Source organism: Trematomus bernacchii, unplaced genomic scaffold (genome assembly GCF_902827165.1).
Source record: "Trematomus bernacchii unplaced genomic scaffold, fTreBer1.1, whole genome shotgun sequence".
In the NCBI taxonomy this organism is placed as follows: Eukaryota; Metazoa; Chordata; class Actinopteri; order Perciformes; family Nototheniidae; genus Trematomus; species Trematomus bernacchii.
Window position 1 is genome coordinate 452,384 of NW_022987812.1, and position 17,628 is coordinate 470,011.

A 17,628-nucleotide genomic window follows, 5' to 3' on the forward strand; every position below is an offset into this window, starting at 1 on the left:
CATCCCTCGCCATAAAAGATGATGTCGCTATAACTCCTATGAAAATGTTCAAAAAGTGCTAAAACTTCACATGTGTGCTAACAGTCCAGCCGTGAAGACATCTACGGGACCGTTTTGAGATTTCTTCAAATGCTGTTGCCATGGCGACAGACCACTCGCCATGAAGCACGATGTCGCTGTAAGTCCAATGGACACGGTCCGATCGTCCCCCAATCTTCACTTGTATATCACCGGTCCATGCCTCAACAGCTCTACGCCAAATCTGAGATCTCACCATATGCCGTTTCCATGGAAATGCATCCCTCGCCATAAAAGACGATGTCGCTATAACTCCTATGAAAATGTTCAAAAAGTGCTCAAACTTCACATGTGTGCTAACAGTCCAGCCGTGAAGACATCTACGGGACATGCCGTTGCCATGGCAACACAATGCCCGCCATGAAACACGGTTTTCTCATAACTTCAGTGAAAATGCTCCAAATGGCCCAAAACTTCACAGGTTTGGTAACACAGCCATCAACGCATCTAAGCGTATTATGGGATGTCATCAAATGCCGTTGGCATGGCGACAGATCATTCGCCATCAAGTTAGTTCAAAAGTTTGCATTTCAAATATTCTGCTGCTTTTCCAAGCCTTTTTACTTTCTTTACTTCTCTCATCACACATTCAAGCCCCCAGTGTTCATGTATCATTTCAATCTAAATTCTTCACTTTCTTCTTACACATTACATTTCAGCATAAAGCATTCCCACTAGCAATTTCTTCAGGAATTGCATTCTCTAGTTGCTGTCTGTTTGTCTGTTTGTTTGTTTGTTTTTTAATAAACCCATAACTATTGGCTGCTGCTCTCTTTAGCGAGGCTTCACAAGGTAAACACTGACGCTTCTTTACCTGCCAGGAGACGCTCAGATGAGAGGGGTCACTTTAAAACAGAAATCATGAAAACAACATGGTGAAAGGCATGATGGGAGTTTTTCTATTGCTGAGGCGGCTATTTCCAGACCAGGCGTCAAACATCAACAAACACTTCCTGTCCACACACACACACACACACACACACACACACACACACACACTCACACACACTCGCACAAACACAAACACACATACAGAGACACACACACACACACACAAACACACACACAGAGACACACACACACACATACACACACACACACACACTTTTTATTATTATTATTTATAGTCAACATTTTCTTCAAGTGATTTCTACTTTCTACATCATCTAATATGCCATTTTCAGTAATAGTTTTTTTTAAACATGTATTTTTTATTGTATCTATTTTTTAAATAGTTAAACAGTCTATAGTAGCTATAGTAGTACAGAGACTCTCTTTGTTCTCGGCTGCTGCAGTAACCTGATTTATCCTCTTGGGGTCATTTAAGGTAACCAGAGTCTCAGTCTGAGAGGAAGTAAAAATACAAAATACAATAAAAGTAGACAAAATTAATTGAAAATAGGATTAAAAGAAATAATAATAATATATATATATATATAAAAAAAAAAAAAATCTGAAAATTAAAATGTAAAATAAAAAATGAATTGGGATTAAATGGAAACAAGTAAATAAATAAGTATAATAATAGAAAAGGTAAAACAGTATATTTAGGTAAAATATATAATAGAGATATAAACCTTCATATAACCCTTAACAGTGAGAGCTACTGCTGCAGTTACCTGGTTTGTCCTCTTGGGGTCATTTCAGGTAACCACATCTCAGCCTGAATGAAAATAAACTCTTTGCTCTCAGCTGCTGCAGTACCTGGTTTGTCCTCTTGGGGTCATTTCAGGTAACCACATCTCAGCCTGAATGAAAATAAACTCTTTGCTCTCAGCTGCTGCAGTACCTGGTTTGTCCTCTTGGGGTCATTTCAGGTAACCACATCTCAGCCTGAATGAAAAGAAACTCTTTGCTCTCAGCTGCTGCAGTACCTGGTTTGTCCTCTTTGGGTCATTTCAGGTAACCACATCTCAGCCTGAATGAAAAGAAACAAATAGATTAAAAAAATTAGAAATAGGGAGAGAATAATAAAATAAGTAAATGAAATAGAGATAAAAATAAATAAATAGTATTTGATCATATAAACCTTGTTTTGGGATGTGCACTAAAGCAGTAATTAGTTTTTATATCACTTTATTGGCAGTGGTTCAGTCTGTAGGGGATTGGACTGGTACTGGAGAGGAGCCAGTTCACCTCCTGGGCCACTGCCGAAGTGCCCTTGAGCAAGGCACCTAACCCCCAAATGCTCACTGGTCACTGTATAAAAACGCATGTGTGTGTACGACAGAGTGGAAACTGAATTTAATAAAGGTCCTTCTTCTTCTTCTTCTAAATAGAGAGTAAAGGTCTTTGTTCTCAGCTGCTGCAGTACCTGGTTTACCCTCTTGGGGTCATTTCAGGTAACCAGTTTTATTTCACAAAATAAAAAATAAGGATAAAATACAAACACTTAACAAAACATTATATCTGTAGAAATAGTAAAAAAATAAAAATAAAATAATAATCTTTACAACTATAACACAAACAACACAAACCTTCACAAACTTAAAACAAAGATAACATTACAAAAAATTGTAAAAGATAAACAAAATAATAAAAGACAAAAGATTACCATAAATATAAAAAGAAAATATAATGAAAATGTTTATTACAGAGACTCTTTGTTACATTCTGCTGCAGTACCTGATTTACCCTCACTCATTTCAGGTCACAGTTTCATTCCAGTCTAATGCCAAAAAAATATGAAAATAAAAAACGAAATAAATAACAAACTAAGGGAAGTAACATAAAATAATAATAATATAACAATTAAAACACAAAAACAAATAGAATACATTCAAAACAAAAGCAGATGAAGATACACTTGTTGATTTTCAGGCTCCCTGCACATACTTTGTTTACCTAAAAACAAGATTAATTTATTTATCAAATACCTATTATTTATTTTATATATTTATGATTTATAAAGAGACTCTCTTTGTTCCTTTCTGCTGCAGTACCTGATTCACCCTCTCGGGGTAGTTTCCTTTCTGCTGCAGTACCTGATTCACCCTCTCGGGGTAGTTTCCTTTCTGCTGCAGTACCTGATTCACCCTCTCGGGGTAGTTTCTTTTCTGCTGCAGTACCTGATTCACCCTCTCGGGGTAGTTTCCTTTCTGCTGCAGTACCTCACAGGGTCATTTCAGGTGAACACAGTTTCAGTTCAGTGTAAGATTAAATTAAATGAAGTTAAATAACAAATACAAAAGAAAACTTACTTGGCTTAAAATAAAGATCAAATAAAAAATATATAATTGTTGTAAGAAATATGTAAACACATACGTTGAAGTAAAATGAAAATATGATAATAATAAAAAAATGTAAAAAACAAATCAATTAAATTACCCTAACCCATAATCGAAATAACGCATCTAAATATTAAATTACAAACAACTGGATTGAGTCAACTAGCAGGAAAGAAAAGAGTATAATAACCCCATACAATTATTAAAAATAAAACATAAATTATTATTTAAAAAAACATAAATTATAATTTAAAAAACAATAAAACTATAATTTAAAAAAATAGATAAAATATCAAAAATAAAAAAAGTTTAAATTAAAGTTAAAATAACTCCAGTTAAAATGAACAGGGAGTGACCCCCTCGATGAGGACATCCTGTGTGTCTGTGCAGCGGCTGTTGCCATGGTGATACTACAGAGCCGTTACCTCCCGTCACCCCGGCAACAAGCTGGAGTCCAGACGGAGCGTCACGTGACCTCTGTTTACTCTGAGAGAAGAGACACAGCACTCACTCTCACAACACCACCACAGGATGTCTGTGGTACTGCAGTTATGTTTATAATTTTATGTTTTTTTTTATTATAATTGTATTTTCCTGCAATTTTATTTCATTCTATTTTCTTTTACAGGTTTAATCATCTTTAGCATTTTTTTTTATTTTGACCATTTTCAAAATGTGGAATTTTTTTTAGACTTTTTTCAAATGTTTGACTTTTTTTACAAAATGATATAATTATATATAATATTAGATTATTATTTGTCCTGCGTCATTGTAAACGCATGTTGTGATTTTTAAAGCTGGAGCTCATTTTAAATTAATCTGATGAATTATTATTTGTATTATTAATCAATTAGTTAATTGCTTTGTCAAATTATTAAAATAGTGAGAGATAGTTTTACATCAGATTAACTATGTGCAGTATGAAAAACATCAATACTGCAATAAACTATTTCACCCATTTCTGCTTCTTTAGATTTAATATTGTTCTTTTGGAACTTTAAGGATTCCCATTATTAATTACAAAATATAAGAATATTTACTTCTTCTACAATGAAAGGTGTATAAAGTGAATAAATAACATTAAAGTGATGTCCACATGATTGCAGAGTGCTTCCCTCACACTGTGGTGTTTCTCTGCAGTGTGGCGCCCCCTGCTGCTCACTTCCTGCCTCTCAGCTCTCTTTGTCTTCAGATAAACAACAACCTCAAATACAAACGGAAAAACAAGAAAAAGTCCAAAAGGTGAAACAATAAGAAACTGAGAACCAGCAACACAGGAGACGACTTGTTTCCCCCTTTAATATAACTCTATATTCAATAATGACCATAGACTGAGTTGTTTAACTTTATTGGAAATGCTTTTAAGCACAGTATGTAGTGTCTCTACTTTAAAGAGTCCTCTCCTGCTGATGTTCAGGTGTATATCAGTATGTAGTGTCTCTACTTTAAAGAGTCCTCTCCTGCTGATGTTCAGGTGTATATCAGTATGTAGTGTCTCTACTTTAAAGAGTCCTCTCCTGCTGATGTTCAGGTGTATATCAGTATGTAGTGTCTCTACTTTAAAGAGTCCTCTCCTGCTGATGCTCAGGTGTATATCAGTATGTAGTGTCTCTACTTTAAAGAGTCCTCTCCTGCTGATGTTCAGGTGTATATCAGTATGTAGTGTCTCTACTTTAAAGAGTCCTCTCCTGCTGATGTTCAGGTGTATATCAGTATGTAGTGTCTCTACTTTAAAGAGTCCTCTCCTGCTGATGTTCAGGTGTATATCAGTATGTAGTGTCTCTACTTTAAAGAGTCCTCTCCTGCTGATGTTCAGGTGTATATCAGTATGTAGTGTCTCTACTTTAAAGAGTCCTCTCCTGCTGATGCTCAGGTGTATATCAGTATGTAGTGTCTCTACTTTAAAAGAGTCCTCTCCTGCTGATGTTCAGGTGTATATCAGTATGTAGTGTCTCTACTTTAAAGAGTCCTCTCCTGCTGATGTTCAGGTGTATATCAGTATGTAGTGTCTCTACTTTAAAGAGTCCTCTCCTGCTGATGTTCAGGTGTATATCAGTATGTAGTGTCTCTACTTTAAAGAGTCCTCTCCTGCTGATGTTCAGGTGTATATCAGTATGTAGTGTCTCTACTTTAAAGAGTCCTCTCCTGCTGATGTTCAGGTGTATATCAGTATGTAGTGTCTCTACTTTAAAGAGTCCTCTCCTGCTGATGTTCAGGTGTATATCAGTATGTAGTGTCTCTACTTTAAAGAGTCCTCTCCTGCTGATGTTCAGGTGTATATCAGTATGTAGTGTCTCTACTTTAAAGAGTCCTCTCCTGCTGATGTTCAGGTGTATATCAGTATGTAGTGTCTCTACTTTAAAGAGTCCTCTCCTGCTGATGTTCAGGTGTATATCAGTATGTAGTGTCTCTACTTTAAAGAGTCCTCTCCTGCTGATGTTCAGGTGTATATCAGTATGTAGTGTCTCTACTTTAAAGAGTCCTCTCCTGCTGATGTTCAGGTGTATATCAGTATGTAGTGTCTCTACTTTAAAGAGTCCTCTCCTGCTGATGTTCAGGTGTATATCAGTATGTAGTGTCTCTACTTTAAAGAGTCCTCTCCTGCTGATGTTCAGGTGTATATCAGTATGTAGTGTCTCTACTTTAAAGAGTCCTCTCCTGCTGATGTTCAGGTGTATATCAGTATGTAGTGTCTCTACTTTAAAGAGTCCTCTCCTGCTGATGTTCAGGTGTATATCAGTATGTAGTGTCTCTACTTTAAAGAGTCCTCTCCTGCTGATGTTCAGGTGTATATCAGTATGTAGTGTCTCTACTTTAAAGAGTCCTCTCCTGCTGATGTTCAGGTGTATATCAGTATTTAGTGTCTCTACTTTAAAGAGTCCTCTCCTGCTGATGTTCAGGTGTATATCAGTATGTAGTGTCTCTACTTTAAAGAGTCCTCTCCTGCTGATGTTCAGGTGTATATCAGTATGTAGTGTCTCTACTTTAAAGAGTCCTCTCCTGCTGATGTTCAGGTGTATATCAGTATGTAGTGTCTCTACTTTAAAGAGTCCTCTCCTGCTGATGTTCAGGTGTATATCAGTATGTAGTGTCTCTACTTTAAAGAGTCCTCTCCTGCTGATGTTCAGGTGTATATCAGTATGTAGTGTCTCTACTTTAAAGAGTCCTCTCCTGCTGATGTTCAGGTGTATATCAGTATGTAGTGTCTCTACTTTAAAGAGTCCTCTCCTGCTGATGTTCAGGTGTATATCAGTATTTAGTGTCTCTACTTTAAAGAGTCCTGTCCTGCTGATGTTCAGGTGTATATCAGTATTTAGTGTCTCTACTTTAAAGAGTCCTCTCCTGCTGATGTTCAGGTGTATATCAGTATTTAGTGTCTCTACTTTAAAGAGTCCTCTCCTGCTGATGTTCAGGTGTATATCAGTATGTAGTGTCTCTACTTTAAAGAGTCCTCTCCTGCTGATGTTCAGGTGTATATCAGTATGTAGTGTCTCTACTTTAAAGAGTCCTCTCCTGCTGATGTTCAGGTGTATATCAGTATGTAGTGTCTCTACTTTAAAGAGTCCTCTCCTGCTGATGTCAGGTGTATATCAGTATGTAGTGTCTCTACTTTAAAGAGTCCTCTCCTGCTGATGTTCAGGTGTATATCAGTATGTAGTGTCTCTACTTTAAAGAGTCCTCTCCTGCTGATGTTCAGGTGTATATCAGTATGTAGTGTCTCTACTTTAAAGAGTCCTCTCCTGCTGATGTTCAGGTGTATATCAGTATGTAGTGTCTCTACTTTAAAGAGTCCTCTCCTGCTGATGTTCAGGTGTATATCAGTATGTAGTGTCTCTACTTTAAAGAGTCCTCTCCTGCTGATGTTCAGGTGTATATCAGTATGTAGTGTCTCTACTTTAAAGAGTCCTCTCCTGCTGATGTTCAGGTGTATATCAGTATGTAGTGTCTCTACTTTAAAGAGTCCTCTCCTGCTGATGTTCAGGTGTATATCAGTATGTAGTGTCTCTACTTTAAAGAGTCCTCTCCTGCTGATGTTCAGGTGTATATCAGTATGTAGTGTCTCTACTTTAAAGAGTCCTCTCCTGCTGATGTTCAGGTGTATATCAGTATGTAGTGTCTCTACTTTAAAGAGTCCTCTCCTGCTGATGTTCAGGTGTATATCAGTATGTAGTGTCTCTACTTAAAGAGTCCTCTCCTGCTGATGTTCAGGTGTATATCAGTATGTAGTGTCTCTACTTTAAAGAGTCCTCTCCTGCTGATGTTCAGGTGTATATCAGTATGTAGTGTCTCTACTTTAAAGAGTCCTCTCCTGCTGATGTTCAGGTGTATATCAGTATTTAGTGTCTCTACTTTAAAGAGTCCTCTCCTGCTGATGTTCAGGTGTATATCAGTATTTAGTGTCTCTACTTTAAAGAGTCCTCTCCTGCTGATGTTCAGGTGTATATCAGTATGTAGTGTCTCTACTTTAAAGAGTCCTCTCCTGCTGATGTTCAGGTGTATATCAGTATGTAGTGTCTCTACTTTAAAGAGTCCTCTCCTGCTGATGTTCAGGTGTATATCAGTATGTAGTGTCTCTACTTTAAAGAGTCCTCTCCTGCTGATGTTCAGGTGTATATCAGTATGTAGTGTCTCTACTTTAAATGTTACTCATACCCAGTAAGCCCAGTCTGCTCTGATTGGTTAGCTGGCCGGCTCTGTTGTTATTAAAAAGCTTAGAGATGTCCCGCCCCTTAGCCTATCACGTACAATGTGTTGGAGTGCTAGCCAATAGGAGCGCGAGTGTTCCATAGTGATGTCACTGTGTTCCCTGAAGTAAACAAAGGAGTCCAGTGGAGGTGTGACCTTTTTTTTTTATTGTGACCAACTTGTTATTGTTGTCTTGTTGCCCTCAGAGAGGGACTGAAACACACAGATACAAATGAGAGAGACAATAATACAAAAACTACAAAAATATATTTTCTCAGATTTCTGAATTTCTTGTCAGATTTTAGTTTTTTTGTAAACCGTATAGAACACAGAGGACCCTCCTCTCCAGCACCTCCTCCTCTTCCTCCTCCTCTCCAGCCTCAGCACCTCCTCCTCTTCCTCCTCCTCTCCAGCCTCAGCACCTCCTCCTCCTCCTCTCCAGCGTCAGCACCTCCTCCTCTTCCTCCTCCTCTCCAGCCTCAGCACCTCCTCCTCCTCCTCTCCAGCCTCAGCACCTCCTCCTCCTCCTCTCCAGCCTCAGCACCTCCTCCTCCTCCTCTCCAGCACTTCTTCTTCATCTTCCTCCTGATGAGCCTCCTCTCCAGCCTCAGCACCTCCTCCTCTTCCTCCTCCTCTCCAGCCTCAGCACCTCCTCCTCTTCCTCCTCCTCTCCAGCCTCAGCACCTCCTCCTCTCCAGCCTCAGCACCTCCTCCTCCTCTCCAGCACTTCTTCTTCATCTTCCTCCTGATGAGCCTCCTCTCCAGCCTCAGCACCTCCCTGTACAGCGCCTCCTGACCAACGTCCAGCAGGAAGCAGAAGAACTGCAGCAGCCAGAGGAAACTCCGAGGCAGCGACTCCTCCGAGAAATCACTCTTACACGAACTGTAGAGAGGAAAGACTGGGTTAGTGTGTGGTACCCGGGTTAAAGTACTGAGTGTGTGGTACCCGGGTTAAAGTACTGAGTGTGTGGTACCCGGGTTAAAGTACTGAGTGTGTGGTACCCGGGTTAAAGTACTGAGTGTGTGGTACCCGGGTTAAAGTACTGAGTGTGTGGTACCCGGGTTAAAGTACTGAGTGTGTGGTACCAGGGGTTAAAGTACTGAGTGTGTGGTACCCGGGTTAAAGTACTGAGTGTGTGGTACCCAGGGGTTAAAGTACTGAGTGTGTGGTACCAGGGGTTAAAGTACTGAGTGTGTGGTACCAGGGGTTAAAGTACTGAGTGTGTGGTACCAGGGGTTAAAGTACTGAGTGTGTGGTACCCGGGTTAAAGTACTGAGTGTGTGGTACCCGGGTTAAAGTACTGAGTGTGTGGTACCCGGGTTAAAGTACTGAGTGTGTGGTACCCGGGTTAAAGTACTGAGTGTGTGGTACCCGGGTTAAAGTACTGAGTGTGTGGTACCAGGGGTTAAAGTACTGAGTGTGTGGTACCCCGGGTTAAAGTACTGAGTGTGTGGTACCCGGGTTAAAGTACTGAGTGTTTGTGGTACCCGGGTTAAAGTACTGAGTGTGTGGTACCAGGGGTTAAAGTACTGAGTGTGTGGTACCAGGGGTTAAAGTACTGAGTGTGTGGTACCAGGGGTTAAAGTACTGAGTGTGTGGTACCAGGGGTTAAAGTACTGAGTGTGTGGTACCAGGGGTTAAAGTACTGAGTGTGTGGTACCCGGGGTTAAAGTACTGAGTGTGTGGTACCCGGGTTAAAGTACTGAGTGTGTGGTACCAGGGGTTAAAGTACTGAGTGTGTGGTACCAGGGGTTAAAGTACTGAGTGTGTGGTACCAGGGGTTAAAGTACTGAGTGTGTGGTACCAGGGGTTAAAGTACTGAGTGTGTGGTACCCGGGTTAAAGTACTGAGTGGTGTGGTAACCCAGGTTAAAGTACTGAGTGTGTGGTACCCGGTTAAAGTACTGAGGTGTGTGGTACCAGGGGTTTAAGTACTGAGTGTGTGGTACCAGGGGTTAAAGTACTGGTGTGTGGTACCCCGGGTTAAGTACTGAGATGTTTTGTGGTACCCCGGGTAGAGTACTGAGTGTGGTGTAGCCAGGGGTACTGAGTGTGTGGTACCAGGGGTTAAAGTACTGAGTGTGTGGTACCAGGGGTTAAAGTACTGAGTGTGTGGTACCAGGGGTTAAAGTACTGAGTGTGTGGTACCCGGGTTAAAGTACTGAGTGTGTGGTACCAGGGGTTAAAGTACTGAGTGTGTGGTACCAGGGGTTAAAGTACTGAGTGTGTGGTACCAGGGGTTAAAGTACTGAGTGTGTGGTACCAGGGGTTAAATTACTGAGTGTGTGGTACCAGGGGTTAAAGTACTGAGTGTGTGGTACCAGGGTTAAAGTACTGAGTGTGTGGTACCAGGGGTTAAAGTACTGAGTGTGTGGTACCAGGGGTTAAAGTACTGAGTGTGTGGTACCAGGGGTTAAGTACTGAGTGTGTGGTACCAGGGGTTAAAGTACTGAGTGTGTTGGTACCAGGGGTTAAAGTACTGAGTGTGTGTGGTACCAGGGGTTAAAGTACTGAGTGTGTGGTACCAGGGGTTAAAGTTAACTGAGTGTGTGGGTACCAGGTTAAAGTAACTGAGTGTGTGGTACCCAGGGGTTAAAGTACTGAGTGTGTGGTACCAGGGGTTAAAGTACTGAGTGTGTGGTACCAGGGGTTAAAGTACTGAGTGTGTGGTACCAGGGGTTAAAGTACTGAGTGTGTGGTACCCGGGTTAAAGTACTGAGTGTGTGGTACCAGGGGTTAAAGTACTGAGTGTGTGGTACCAGGGGTTAAAGTACTGAGTGTGTGGTACCCGGGTTAAAGTACTGAGTGTGTGGTACCAGGGGTTAAAGTACTGAGTGTGTGGTACCCAGGTTAAAGTACTGAGTGTGTGGTACCAGGGGTTAAAGTACTGAGTGTGTGGTACCAGGGGTTAAAGTACTGAGTGTGTGGTACCTGGGGTTAAAGTACTGAGTGTGTGGTACCAGGGGTTAAAGTACTGAGTGTGTGGTACCAGGGGTTAAAGTACTGAGTGTGTGGTACCAGGGGTTAAAGTACTGAGTGTGTGGTACCCAGGGGTTAAGTACTGAGTGGTGTACTGAGTGTGGTGGTACCAGGGGTTAAAGTACTGAGTGTGTGGTACCAGGGGTTAAAGTACTGAGTGTGTGGTACCAGGGGTTAAAGTACTGAGTGTGTGGTACCCGGGTTAAAGTACTGAGTGTGTGGTACCAGGGGTTAAAGTACTGAGTGTGTGGTACCTGGGGTCTCTCAGGTCTGGATGCCAGTATGTGGGGTTTGCGGGGGCCGGGTCTCTCCCCAGACGGAGGGCAGCGTCCAGCTTCTTCCTGTGTAGGCTAGGCCCCGCCCCCTCACCCCCCCCCCAGCAGAACTGGAAGCTCCGCCCCCCACTCGGCCCCCCCGCCACAGGACGGGAGGACAGCCTCTCGAAACACGTCTGCAACTGCTCCGCTACTCCTGAAGACAGACAGGTGAGAGGGAGACAGGTGAGGGTGAGACAGGGGGGGGGGGGAGACAGGTGAGGGGTGAGACAGGTGAGGGTGAGACAGGGTGAGGGGAGACAGGGGAGGGTGAGACAGGTGAGAGGGAGACAGGTGAGACAGGGGAGAGGGAGACAGGTGAGACAGGGGAGGGGGAGACAGGTGAGAGGGAGACATGTGAGACAGGTGAGAGGGAGACAGGTGAGACAGGGGAGACAGGTGAGACAGGAGAGACAGGTGAGAGACAGGTGAGAGACAGTATATCTGTATTTATTGACGTGTTTTTGATTGATATCTTCTCACGTTGTTTTTTCATCCTGGCACATTTCTTCTCGCTGGTGGCGCAGAGAGGTTTCTTTGCCATCCACTGTCTCCTGAGGACGAGACGCAGAGAGAGAAGACGGATTCATTATTAAAAAGAAGGTGAATAACAATGCAACAAAAAAACAAGTTATACCATCATGTCAATAAAATAAATGATTTATAAAGTTCTTAAACTGATTGCAAACTGCACTGAAGGTGATAGGTCGTCTCAGGTGATGCTTTTCTCACCTGGCGACGTCGCTCTGTTTCTGTCGCTGAGCGTCCGTCAGAGCGGCCGACAGCAGCCGGAACCAGCGCCGCAGGTTAAACATGTTTCCTGACACACACACACACACACACACACACACACACACACACACACACACACACACACACACACACACACACACACACACACACACACACACACACACACACACACACACACACACACACACACACACACACACACACACACACACACACACACACACACACACACACACACACACACACACACACACACACACACACACACACACACACACCAGGTGAGAAAACAGCATGGAGGGGACATTTCAAACATTTGATTTGTATTAAAAACAGGTGTAAATGTTTCTGTATCTCAAAATCTGATCACGTCTCCAAATCACGCCTCAAATGCCTCAAATCACGTCTCAAATCACGCCTCAAATCAAATGCCTCAAACCACGTCTAAAGTCCCGTCTCTTCACACTGTTATATCCCCCCCTGATCACATGACACGTCCTCTGCTCTTATTGGTTGAGTAAAACACTGTGACACACAACAGCTGGCGAGGAGGCGGGGCTTAGCTCCATGTAGATACTATTGTACCAACAACAACAACAACAGCAAACTGAACATATTTTACCGTAAAATGATGGCGAAATAACTACACACTGATACCGGTTTTTAAAAACAGGAGTTAATGAAGTGTGCAGACAAGACGGCAGACTAAACACTTTTAAAAATGTGATATTTAATATTTTATTAAAGAAAATAAATGTAAAAAAAGGTATTAATTTGGGGCTAAAAGTTCAGATTTTTCTAAAGTTTTTTCCTTTGATTTTATGACTCAAAATATTCCTCTTTCTCTCTGTGTTGCCCGTACACTGAACACGGTGTGGGAGGCTCCGTATTATTCCTTTGATGAAGAACTCACCTGCGTCTTCATGGTCTCCTGCGTCGTTTGATAAATCCCTAAAAGACAAAAAGAAGTCAGTTTTCACTTCAATCTTTTTTACAAAACCTTATTTCTCTGTCATTACAAATGTTTCATTAACCTGTTAAGCTCTGAGCCTGTTTTTCAGGTCTCAGGCTCGAAAATGACATTCCCAGAACAAATGACCATATCTTCCCTTCTAAAAGGGTTAAATTAATAATCTTTATTCTCAAAGTAATGATAAACCTGTGAGTTGGATGTAGAAAAGTCAGATTCAATATAGATGTTTTTTATTTTAAAGAAAATTCAGATTTTACATAGTAAAAAACTGTAAATTATAGTGTCCGTCCAAACATTATTTTTTACTTATAGTGAAAACTACCCTTGGATGATGGGTTAGTAGACTAAAAGCTTTAGGAATCCAAAGTACAACATATAATAAGTACCCTGTATCAAGATTGATGCAAAACAAGTGACATTTGACCTTTTTAGAGAGATTTAGCAAAAATAAACCACTTCTGGGGTCATTTGGGTGGATTTTCCATATCTCTGGCCCCACTTGCTCGATTTTGATGGTTGACACCTCTTTCTGACCGTTAGAGCCAATAGAATCGAAGGGGGAGTCCCCCACACACACACGTTGTGAAGAGAAAAGGTGAGGGCTTCACGCATGTAATTTAGCATCAGAGCAACCTATACTCTAGCTTTGACATCTAGAAATGGAAAAGCAGTTTTAATGCTTATGGATTATCAGAAATCATTTCAAAGGGACACAGACACATTGGATTAACCTATGGATTAACTTCAGCAGCGTTTTTATCGATTTAATGCCATTGAAGACCACTTTGGAGAGACTACAGAGCCAAGGTAAAAATGTTAGCATTTTTAGCTACCTAGCGTCACCTGTTTTGATGTCCGTTTTTGCTTATAACGTCGCAAATACGTATAATTCAGTGGTAATGTCGGTGTCAATAGATTCTGTGTCACCTCATGATGTGAATCGATGTCATGGATGTAGAGAAGAGATAAATAAGGTTTTCTGAGTGATTTTCGGTGCAGTAAGGTGTTAGCATTTTTAGCTCGTTGCTAATTCAGAGGCTCAGTGTTAGCATTGTGGGTTTTCTTTTGAAAAAAAAAAAAAAAAGATCAGTTAGATGAGTTTCTTCCCGTTACATGGATATAAAACATTCATAGTTTATTAAATGAACATGCCCTCAGACACTGTTTCCTGCAAGATGTTGCGGCAGTGCCCCGGTACCGGGGTCTCTCGGGCTTAACAGGTTAAAAGCCTAAAAACGTTCCTGAACTTTGTTTAAAGTGGACCTATCATGCTATATTTGAAACATATATTGTAGGGCCATACCTATATAAAACATGTCTGTGAAGTTTTTTTTTCAAAATACCAAACAGATCATGCATTTCAGCCATGCCTCATTTCGCTCTATTTGCTCTTTTCCAGCCCTGTTTTTGCAGGGGGCTGATTCTGTGAGAAGTCTTCTTCGCTGCTTTTGTGGCAGACTACAGCGCCACTTACAGGCCTGGCATATGTACTACAGCGTCTCCAGCGCTTTCGAGCGGCAATGGCCGTGGGCGTGGCCCAACCCCACATTCCCCTGATAGGTGGAGAGTTGGCCATATAGGCGGAGCTCCCTGTTTCTGACGTCAGGACAGTGTTCAAATCTGGATCAGTTTTTATCAGATCCGTTGCAGCCCCTTTTTTAGAGATTTGGGTATGGAGGAAAATAGAGAGGGTTGTGTTTTCTGACACTTGGTGAGTTCCCTGGAACACCGGGGACACATATTCATGTAGAAAAGACGTACACAAGTGCATTTTGCATGATAGGTCCCCTTTAAATTTAGCTGATTTTTTATTTGACGGTCTGAAATAAACATTTAAAGAAAGTCCAAACGGTTTGAAAGAGACTTTTGAGTAAAAGTGTGAGGCCGAAGAGGAGCTTATTTATTCATCATGTATTTATATATCTATCTATTTATATATGTATGTATCTTTCCCTCTATTAATCCCTCTCAGTCTTTATTCCTGTAGTCCCTTTACCACTCGGTGTGGTCGTCCAGGCTGAAGAGCAGCTTCATGGTGACGATGATGATGGCGGCCGCCTGAAGGTCGTAACGAGGCAGCGACACGCCGTCAAACGTGTGGAGCGCTTCGTCCGCAATACCAGCGCAGTCCAGCAGGCGGAGGAGCCACGGGTGGAGCTCGTCTGGGAGGACAACAGGAGGAAGACATTATATAAACATACAGAATAAACAACAACAAACACCTCTGTTGTAAACATCACATTTAGCTGACGCTGTTATCCAAAGAGAAACCATAACGATCTGTATGCGTTCATTACGTGCAGACATTTGGAGGGGCTATTGCTCTAAACAGGACAAAGCCCCCCCCCAAGTGACTTTTATGTCCAACTGCTAAATTCTTTATTCAAGCTCATTTTTTGTTTTGCGATCCATATCTCATTAAAGTATCTAATGTTAGTAACTATTAAAGACCAAATGGGGACAGTCCTGTTGTAATGTGCCCTTTGTACCTGCTGTGCAGACACTCTGATAACATAGAGCTTTAACTACTTACCTTACATAAACTCACTAATTAAGGAAACCAGTTCAATTCACATTATTCTATTCTTATCATTCTTTATGAGCGCAGTAACGTAAGGTATCTAATTACTTATTTATTTAGTATTCCATAACTTCATAACAGAGATGGTCAAACTAAAGTAGAGACATGAAGCGGGACAGTGTGTCTCTGAGAGGGCGATCAAGAGAAGAGAGAGAGGGAGTTTACGGATGGAAAGACACAGAAAGACAGAAGCACAACAACAAGTATATTTAGGTGTTTTCTTTGTAAATAACCGACGGTGTCAAGAGGAAGTAAAGTCCCCTGGTTTGTCCCCTATACTCTAACTGCCATGAGAAAACTCTAAATCAATATCAGCATATTAAAAAACGGGGACATTTCCAGGGACAGATTGACCCGGGGGTTGACCTCCAGATCCCTCAGTGTGAAGGTCGCAGTGCCAGAGAGCTTTCACTGCAGCCTCAGCAGAAAGTGATCAGAAATGTCTCTTGATAGAATAACTTCAACACACAGCACATTTCGGAGGGCTTTCCTTTGCTTCCAGCTGTCAGATTGTAAACAAAGTCACGTGACTGAGGTGTGTTTTATCGCAGCGAGACGCTACAATACTAATGGTGGGCTTCTCATGTTGATTCAGCCACAACAGAAAAAACTAAAAACTCTCGCTCTCTCCAGAGAGGCAGGTCAGACAAAAAGGGCAAACGGGCCGTTGCCTGGGCAACATTAGCCCGTACCTGTGCACGTCCCTGGTTAATTATGTATATCATGTAATATGTGCAGTAATAATTTCACTTCTGTTATCTAGCACCCTGCACTCTGCAGCGCTACACGTATTTCATTGTATACATACTGCTGCTATCTACCTGAATGTGTACCTGTGTACATTGTAATACTATGTGCATTGATTTAGTCTTTTCCTGAACATCTCAGAAATCTGACTTCTCTGAAAATTCAGACATAAGTAATAAAATAAAAATAAAGACGGATAAGTTCACAACCATGGCTAAAAATGAGTAGCATCAATTAAAGTGACATAAATAACATTTTAAAGTATTGAGCCAACGCATAGAGTCAGTGCTGCTGTTACCGGGCAGATTAGCCTCCGTCAGGTAGCGCAGGCTCAGCATGGCGGGGTGCAGCAGACTCTGCCGGCTGATTGGAGGAAAAGCAGGAAGCTTCAGGAACAGAGCGAGAGCCTGCGCCTCCTTATGCACCGCCCGGTGGGTCGGGACGCTCTGACGGGGGAAACAACCAAACACACGTTAACACCAAAACATATACATCTCACACACACACACACACACACACACACACACACACACACACACACACACACACACACACACACACACACACACACACACACACACACACACACACACACACACACACACACACACCACACACACACACACACACACACACCACACACACACCACACACACACACACCACACACACACACACACACACACACACACACACACACACACACACCACACACACACACCACACACACACACACACACACACACACACACACACCACACACACACACAACACACACACACACACACACACTTTCTCTCCAAACCTGACCTGCACTCTGAAGATGAGAGCGTCTTTTCCTTCGAGCTTCATCTCCTCGGGAAGGTCTTGGTAAGCGTTGACGTACGGGACGTGGCCTTCGTTCACCAACCTGGAAACAAACCACTCTCTCTCACCACATTGATCTCCCTCTCAATAGAGGAGAGCAACCAATCCGGTGCTTCCCCAAAAATCAGTGTTTCTCAAACTGTTTCACTCTCTCAGACCACATGACTCTTATTTCTCTTTCACAATTTTGACTTTTTTTTTAAATTTTGTATTTTTTCAGAATTATTTTTTATTTGGTCTTTTTCTTAGAATTTTGTCTTTTTTCATAATTTGGTCTTTTTTTATAATTAGTCTTTTTTTTCCAGATTTGAACTTTTTTTTCATAATTTTGACTTTTTCTCATAATTTTGTATTTTTTTCATAATTTTGTCTTTTTTCATAATTTTTTTTTTATGATTATAATTTTTTTATTTGGTATTTTTCT

At 41.5% G+C, this 17,628-nt stretch overlaps 1 protein-coding gene across 1 annotated transcript; it reads right to left on the bottom strand.

Annotated features, from left to right (window-relative positions):
* Positions 1-1,936: 1,936 nt before the first annotated feature.
* On the bottom strand, positions 1,937-17,247 carry taf1b (TATA box binding protein (Tbp)-associated factor, RNA polymerase I, B; the record flags this gene model as incomplete). The annotated part of the gene is given in 11 exon segments (XM_034150931.1): positions 1,937-1,996; positions 3,021-3,179; positions 3,817-3,848; positions 8,648-8,874; positions 11,225-11,441; positions 11,768-11,838; positions 12,017-12,104; positions 12,951-12,988; positions 15,007-15,172; positions 16,637-16,784; positions 17,148-17,247. Coding segments are annotated over 11 exon segments (1,306 nt in total), but the record flags the coding sequence as incomplete, so codon positions are not given.
* Between the last annotated feature and the right edge of the window lie 381 nt (positions 17,248-17,628).